General features: G+C 52.0%; 1 protein-coding gene across 1 annotated transcript; it reads left to right on the top strand.

The window, feature by feature from the left end:
• The first annotated feature begins 3981 nt into the window (after positions 1-3981).
• On the top strand, positions 3982-6081 carry Myadml2 (myeloid associated differentiation marker like 2). The gene is made up of 2 exons (XM_055592468.1): positions 3982-5254; positions 5781-6081. The coding sequence occupies exon 1, from the start codon at positions 4276-4278 to the stop codon at positions 5197-5199; it is 924 nt and encodes a 307-aa protein (XP_055448443.1). The 5' UTR covers positions 3982-4275; the 3' UTR covers positions 5200-5254; positions 5781-6081.
• The last annotated feature ends 2230 nt before the right edge of the window (positions 6082-8311 follow it).

Here is an 8311-nt window from a genome sequence, read left to right as displayed (position 1 = left end):
TGTGTGAATTTGAAGCCAGCCTGGTCTACAAGGTGAGCTCAGGACAGCTGGGACTACACAGAGAAACCCGTGTGTATGCATATATGTGTGTGTGTGTGTGTGTGTGTGTATGTATGTATATATGTGTGTATATATATATATATATATATTTATATATATATATATATATATATATATATATATTTTAAGCCAAAATAAAACAAAAAAGTAACTAGGAATGCCTAGTGCAATCTGGAATGAGGGGCCAGAGAGATGGCTCAACAGTTAAGAGTACTTGCTGTTTTCCTGGACTTGGGGAGGGGCATGGGAGGAGATGAGGGAGGGAGGGTAGGATTGGGTGGGAATAAGGTATGGGGCTACAGCTGGGATACAAAGTGAATAAACTGTAATTAATATAAAAATTTTTAATTAAAAAAAAAAAGAGTACTTGCTGCGTTTCCAGAGGACCTGGGTTCAGTTCCCTGAACCACAAAGTTTTATAACCGTCTATCATAGCTCCAAGTCCACTCTCTTCTGGCTGCCAACGGCCACGTGTGCATGTGGTGCCCATGATCCAGGCTGGCCTTGAACTCAGAGATCTGCCTGCCTCTGCCTCCTCAGTGCTGGGATTAAAGGAATGGGCTACCAAGCCAGGTGGTGGCCTTTAATCCTAGCGCTCAGGAGGCAGAGGCAGGCGGATTCCTGTGAGTTCCAGTCCAGCCTGGTCTAATGAGTAAATTGGGAGTTGGTGGGAGGTGATGTAAAAAAAAAAGTATGATCCACCACCATTCATTTGAAGTAGGAGGATCCAGTTTTGTTTTGTTTTTCGCTGTGTAGCCCTGGCTGCCTTGAACTCACTTTGTAGACACTCACAGAGATGTGCCTGCCTCTGCCTCTGCCTCTGGAGCTCCGGGATCACAGGCATGCTGGGCTTAATCCAGATTTTTTTGAGGTGGGAATATTCTCCTTTAATCTGAGCAACCTATCAAAAGGACATGGGAGAAGGAAGCTTTCTCTCTGCCTGTTTACCCTCACTCTTCATAGGCAAGCAGGCTTGGGGATTCCGTCTGCGGGATTCTGGTGTATACTGAAGAGCAGCCTAGACATTCAACCTGGATTCTTAGACAGTTCATTGGCAGACAGCCATTGCTGGACTAGCTGGATCCCAGCCCCCAGCAAGCTGCTGTAATACATTCTATATGTCTGATTTTAAAAACAAACAAACAAACAAACAAACAGACCTGAAGACCTCGGCAGACACTGCACCTCAGTAACACATGGTATGTTTAGAGATCTCATGAATGTCTTAGATCTGGTGACCAGTGTTTCTCCTTTCGCAGAGAACACTGCCTAGGACAAATGTTTGTGACGCTAAGAACCCTGGGAAGACTGTTGGGTAATAAGATACTCCATCCATCTTTATGGTTGACTTCCATATGATTCATCTGCTGTTCCCCCTCAGTCTTCCTGCTACAAGCTTTTAGTTTGGAATCAAGACATACCGAGGGATACTCTGTCAAACCCTTGGCTTGGACTCCTGAAAACACCAGTGTCACTGTAACAGGGCCCATACCTTAGCACAACTTACTCCATGATGCAAGTGCCATTCAAGCTGACAAACTCAACATATAGACAGTACTGCATGCCAGGGTACGCCCATAGTTCCAGGAAAGCCTACAGAAGCCTTGCTTCTGGCTAACTGTTGTTAACTGAAGCATGTCAAGCCAGGACGTGGTTTTTGTGCTTGAAAGGCCTGGGGCTACACTGGGATCCCAAACCTTTGGTGTGGTCACCAGCTGCCTCATAAAGTTTGAGCAGTGTTCTCTGGAGACCCCACCACAGTCACAAAGTACAAAACAAGGGTGTGGCCCACTCCAGTACAAAACATAGTGTACACGCAGGTCCTGCGCAATGTCTAATTCCCCATCCTAGGTGCACAGCCATGCTTAAAGAGCTTCACAGTGCAGCTGGGTGGCTGTGTACACCTGTAATCCCAGCAGAGGCAGAGGCAGGTCCCTCAGCTTTAGGCCAGTCTGGTCTACAGAGTGAGTCCAGGACAGCCAGGACTACACAGAGAGACCCTGTCTCAAAAACCAAAAACAAACAAGCAAAAAACAAACAAAAAAGGCTACACAGTGTACCTTGGGAAAAAGTGGGAAACTTGAACACCGATGTGTGTGTTTCACGTGTGCAGCGCGCGCATGCCTGGTGCCGGCGCTGGATTCCTAGGACTGGAGTTACAGAAAGTTGTGAGCAGCCACGGGGGTGTGGGAATCAAAGCCTGGTCTTCTGTGAGGGCAGCTGACATTCTTACCTGTTAGATCACTCTCCAACTCCCAGTCCAGAAATGTTTGGGTGGGTTCTCTAGGGGGATAGCACTATGCTCCGGAGATGCCTGTGGACATATTAGCAGAATTAAATAATTGTGAGAGCAAATCACACAACATTAACACTGGAAAGCACCTGTCTGGTGTCACAGAGGCCCAGTGCTCTGCCTACAGCTACAAAGACAACCGACAGACAGACAAACAGACTCAGTCTTGATCCTCGGTGAAGGGCACACAGACGCTTGTTATGCTGCTTGACTCTTCTGTAGATCTGATTTTTCCACTTGTAAGTTGAAGAGTGTGAAGATCTCTCAGCAGGTAGTAAACATGGTTGGCTCTGGGTAAAAGATTGTGGGTTTCCTTCCCTTTCTTTTATTGACTGGGCTTGAACAGGTACCAATTATGTAGCTGTAAAAAAAGAAATGGTTTTTTTTTGTTGTTGGTTTTTGTTTTGATTTGTTTTTGTTTTGTTTTTTGTACAAAGAAAAATGTTAGAAAGGAGGACCTCAGCAGTTAGGAGCACTGGCTATTCTCAGAGCACATGCGCGTGGGAGCTCACAACACGGATGCACACATATTCAGGCAGGCAAAATACTTAGAGAGACATAAAACAAAAATAAATAAATCCTAGCCAGATGTCAGTACAGCCACTCGATCCTAGCACTGCAGAGGCATACAGAGCTCTGCGGGTTCAAAGCCATCCTGGTCTACATAGTGAATTCCAGAATAGCTAGGGCTACATAGAGAGACCCTGTCTCAAAGAAGCTAAGAAGACAGCGGAAGAGGGCAAGGAAGAGGATGAGGAGGAGAAACTGCTCACAGCCCAGCTTCAGAGACAGCTCTTCGGTTAAGAGAACTTGTTGCTTTTGCAAGGACCCTCTAGGCTCCATTCCCAGGACACATCTGGTTCACAACCATCCATAACTCCAATCCTAGGCGATCAAGGGTCTTCTCACTTCCACAGATATTATCCATGCACACGGTGCACATAGGCAAAACTTACACTTACATGCATTAAATAAGTAAATAAACAAATATGAGAAAGAGAAGCTCCGGAGCTGGAGATGGCTTAGTGGTTAAGGGTGTTTGCTGTCCCCGCAGAGGTTCAGTTTCCAAGACCTGGTGGCTTGCAACCACCCACAGGCTCACGAAAGGTGCACGCATGTGCACACAGGCAAGCCACTCGTTCACACAAGCTAAGATAAAAACAAATGAGTCTGACTTCAGTTATTTTTAATAAAAAGAAGTTCAAGATCAACTTCAACTACTTAGTGAGTTTGAGGTTAGTCAGGGCTTCATGAGACCTTATCTCCAAAATAAATGGAATGAATGAATGACTAAATAAATACATGAAAAACAAACAAAACCAGAGCTGACGGTTATTTCTTCTTTGGAGCCCCCTCCAACTCTCAGGAATTCTTTCTCATTTTATTTTTAAATTAATACATCCATCTCTGTTCTGTTGAGGCAGGCCAGGTGACGCAGGCCTACAAAACAACAATAAAGAAAGCTTCCTGCTCTCTCTCCACCTCCCTGCAACCTTCCCCTAGCACAGGAGACCCAGAGGGTGCCTGATGCCTTCCCTGTGATCCCGGGAGGGGAAGCCTGGGCTCTCCGTCCCGTCCAGCCCCTCCCCCCACTGTACTGACTACATTGACGGACGCAGGAGGTGGGTGGTCATCCACGGGCTGACCAGTCGTCCTGACAGGGGCTCTTTGGGGGATGCGGGGCTCAGATGTCCCTCCAGAACGGGAACCAGCGTGCAGGCTGCTATTCCGGGGCTCTGATCAGGCTGTTTATTTATAGCGCTGGGGGAGGGCTCCCAACCCAGGCAGCGGAGAGCTGCTGTGCTGTAATGTCACTGTTAGCAGGGCCACTGCGGACTGCCAGCACCTGCCGCTGCCGCAGAGGACAGAGGTCTCTGGGCTGCCTGGCGCCCGCCGTGTGAGGCTGGGAGGGAGCGACCCCGATGGGCAGCACCATGGAGCCCCCGGGGGGTGCGTACCTGCACTTGGGCGCCGTGACCTCCCCGGTGGGGACGGCCCGAGTGCTGCAGCTGGCCTTCGGCTGTACCACCTTCAGTCTGGTTGCTCACCGAGGCGGTTTTGGGGGCGTCCAGGGCACTTTCTGCATGGCGGCTTGGGGCTTCTGCTTCGCCTTCTCGGTCCTGGTGGTAGCCTGTGAGTTCACCAGGCTCCACAGCTGCCTGCGCCTCTCCTGGGGTAACTTCACCGCGGCCTTCGCCATGCTGGCCACTCTGCTGTGCGCCACGGCCGCCGTCATCTACCCTCTGTACTTCACGCGGCTGGAGTGCCCGCCCGAGCCCGCGGGGTGCATGGCCCGGAATTTCCGCCTGGCTGCCAGCGTCTTCGCGGGCCTCCTCTTCATGGCCTACGCTGCTGAAGTGGCCCTGACGCGGGCGCGGCCCGGTCAGGTGGCCAGCTACATGGCTACAGTGTCTGGGCTCCTTAAGATCGTCCAGGCCTTCGTGGCCTGCATCATCTTCGGGGCGCTTGTTCACGAGAGCCGCTACGGGCGCTACATGGCCACACAGTGGTGTGTGGCTGTCTACAGCCTGTGCTTCATAGCCACGGTGGCTGTGGTGGCCCTGAGTGTCATGGGACACACAGAGGGCCTGGGCTGCCCCTTTGACCGCCTGGTGGTGGTGTACACCTTCCTGGCCGTGCTGCTGTACCTCAGCGCTGCGGTCATCTGGCCAGTCTTCTGCTTTGACCCCAAGTACGGAGAGCCAGCGCGGCCCTCTGACTGCCCCCGAGGCGGCTGCCCATGGGACAGCCAGTTGGTGGTGGCCATTTTCACCTACGTCAACCTGCTCCTGTACATCGCCGACCTCGCCTACTCCCAGAGGATCCGCTTCGTGCCCACCTTGTAGCCTGCAGCAAAGGCCCGCCTGCTCCTCTCTCTGGCTGAACCTTCAGCCCCGCAAGGTGAACCAAGACATAAAGAAGCAAGAGGGAGGTTGGGGTTAGGTGATTCTGCTCTTGGACTTCTGGCAGCAGGAGGGGAGGCAAAGAGGAAGGGCAGAGGGGCAGTAGGCCCTCCCCACGAAGGGTGGAGGGTGGCTGATGGGCTCCCGTTCTTCCTAGCCTTGCCTCTCAGTTTCCTGGCCAGCCCTGGGCTCAGTGCTAGTCTCCATAGCAAATGGGAACTTTCAGGGCATGCGCTGTTGTCATCATCTTGCAGATGGGCGCAGCAAAGCTAGATGGACTTCTGGGGTGGGCTGGATTCACTTGAGACAACATTTAGCTGTGGTGATGTAAGTTAGAAGCCGGGCTGTTTCCTGAGGTTGAAATTGGTGAAAAACAAGCCAAGAATGCCAAGGCCAGGCCGCTGGAAGAATGTTGGAGAAGGGCCCCTTCCTTGCCTGAAGAGAAGGTTTCTAGAACCCTGGAGGGCGGTTGTGATTGCTGTAGAGAGACCTGGTAACGAGCGCAGGCCTCACCTGTGTCTAAGCTTATCCAGACGGCCACAGCCTCGGAGACAGAGAAAAAACCATGCTGCGGTCCCCAGCAGCCTGACAGAGACAGGGCTTCCCAGATGCCCACCACAAGATGATGGTCTCCTGACGGTGACGGGGCTTCCCGGATGCCAGAGCAGACCCAGAAGCCTCCGATTAGCCAGCTGTTCCTGAACGCCAGGGCTCGTCAGCACTGTCAAGCCAGCGTCTGTGGGAGAGCCCAGGCTGGACTAACCCAGGGAAGTCCTTCAGCCCATCAGCCGACTGTCCCTCAGGCCTCCTGCAGAAAATAAAAGGTGGATGTTTGTTTTCAACTGGCCTGCTCCCTTTTCTGGCTACCCACACCAGGCCCACTGAGTCACCGCTGCTCAGGGCTATGGTAGAGTGCACCACTTAAGCCACCTTCTCACTGCATGCTCTGGGAAAGGACCTGAACCAGGTCATTCCGGGAGGATTTGTCCTCTGGGGTACTTCGAGTCCTCCGATACAGGCAAGGCTAGGCTTTGTCTGGGCCTTCTGGAAAAGAGACATGTTAGAGTGGCTCAGAAGGCCAAATGCAAAGAAGGAATTTTGGCTCATCCTCTTCTTTCCTAGAGGCGCCCAAAGCTCCATACGGAGGTTAGCAGGACCCAGATCACAGGTAGAGAGGACTGTGGCACCCTCTGAGCAGTGGAGCCAAGAACATTTAGACTCGGGGCTCTGAGCCTGGCCCTGTGTGGAACTGTGTGGCCCTTGCCAGCCAGCTGGAGAGGGCACGCTGGGTCAGCCAACAAACTGAGTTAGTCTTCTTGGATGGGGGCATAGGCAGCTTCTGGGTCTGCAGGTGCCCGAATAACGAAAGTGCTGAGCACCAGAAGGCCACGACATCAGGGAGCCAAGGGGCAAGAGAATGTCAGCCACCCTCATCCTGTCTGGAGAGGGGCGCTCCTGCTTCTCGACGCTATCTACAGTATTACTCATGTGTGACGTATGTGTTGGGGGGCACCACACTTCATGGGTGGAGGTCAACAGACAGCCTTGTGGACTTTTTGTCTCTTCTACCTTACATGGTTTGGGAGAACCAGCTCAAGTCGTTAGGCTGTAGAAGCAAGATTTTTTTTTAAGGTTTATTTATTTATTATGTATACAATGGTCTGCCTGCATGTACACCTACAGGCCAGAAGAGGGCACCAGATCTCATTATAGATGGTTGTGAGCCACGATGTGGGTGCTGGGAATTGAACTCGGGACCTCAGGAAGAGCAGCCAGTGCTCTTAACCACTGAGCCATCTCCCCAGCCCCATCCGGCCCTCTTTTGTTTTTCCTTTTTCTTCTTCTCCCCTTCAGACAGGGTTTCATAATGTAGCCAAGCCTGCCTTCCACTGGGCATCCTTTGCCTCATCTTTCCCGGACTGGGGTGACAGGTATGTGACACCTCACCAAATTTGACTGTTTTTTGGGGGCGGGCTGAGGGTCCCTCTCCTTCTTTCACTAGCAAAACCTCTGAGATGAGGCTTCTGTCTCTGAGTCCACATGTGTTCTCACTGTGCGGCATCGTGTCCAACCTAAGGTGGTCCTGGGGGAAGGTGGAGGAGAGAGCTCAGACTCCAGAGGAGAACGGGAGAACGGTTTCGGGGCTCCCGGACCACAGGGCTGTCATTCTTCGGTGTTTGGGGCGTTGCTCCTTATTACTGTAAGACAGGTATTATTTTATGCGCACAACTTTTGCTTGCGTGCATGTACGTGCGCCTTTGCATAGCTGTTGACTGTGGAGTTCACAGGCGTGTCACGTCCTCTAGAAAAGGTGTTCTGGATAGCGTTAGCTGCCGTACGGATGCTGGGAACAGAATCCAGGTCCTCTGCAAGGGCAACGTGCTCTTCAGCACTGAGCCGGCTCTCTAACCCGGAGTAGCTGAACTAGGGGGCTGGGCTTAGAAAACTGAACTTCCTGGCCTTGTGCATAGGTTTCCCAGCCTTTTGTTAGAGCTGAGTAGCAAACTGGCCACCCAGACATCTCCAGGGAGCCTCCGGTGAAGGTCACTATGGTCAAGAAGAAGGGACAGAAATCCAGACCTTGCAGGCTGTAAACTTCCTAAGGATTTTGAAATTACTTTCTAAAGCAGCTTGTCTTTATCTAACAGAACAGAAAAAAAAAAAAAATAAGCAAGCCACCTTTAATGGGAGTCGGGGGATTGGAATCACGTTACTTTGGGGGAGCAGATGGGCCCTGAGTACCCAGGGCACAGTATCCCTAAAACCCATGGGTGGGGAGCTGGGTGTTGTAGGATGGAGGAGGTGCGGGAAGCCACGGGCCTGTGGCTGCAGAAGGCGCCTGCAGAGGAACAATTGCTATGAGACAACAGCTGGAGTAGGGTAGCCCTGGCTCTTGGTGTACTGATCTGCATCCGCAACTACCGTCCACTTCAGGGAGGGAGCAGGGAGGCGCGTCGGCACTGGTTGGAGTATGACGCAATGCACAAGGCTCCGGCTGCAGCTCTGGATTGGCTGAGGTAGAGTGGGCGGGGCCGGGGCTCGGATGCCGCGTGGC

The sequence above is a fragment of the Psammomys obesus genome, unplaced genomic scaffold (assembly GCF_907164565.1).
Source record: "Psammomys obesus unplaced genomic scaffold, mPsaObe1.curated_primary_1811, whole genome shotgun sequence".
Taxonomy (NCBI): domain Eukaryota; kingdom Metazoa; phylum Chordata; class Mammalia; order Rodentia; family Muridae; genus Psammomys; species Psammomys obesus.
The sequence above is the reverse complement of the archived record's forward strand: the minus strand, read 5'-3'. Positions and strand labels throughout refer to the sequence as shown.

What these genes read in the sequence shown, in the direction of transcription:
- Myadml2 (XM_055592468.1), top strand. Translation starts at nt 4,276, where the DNA reads ATGGGCAGCACCATGGAGCCCCCGGGGGGTGCGTACCTGCACTTGGGC.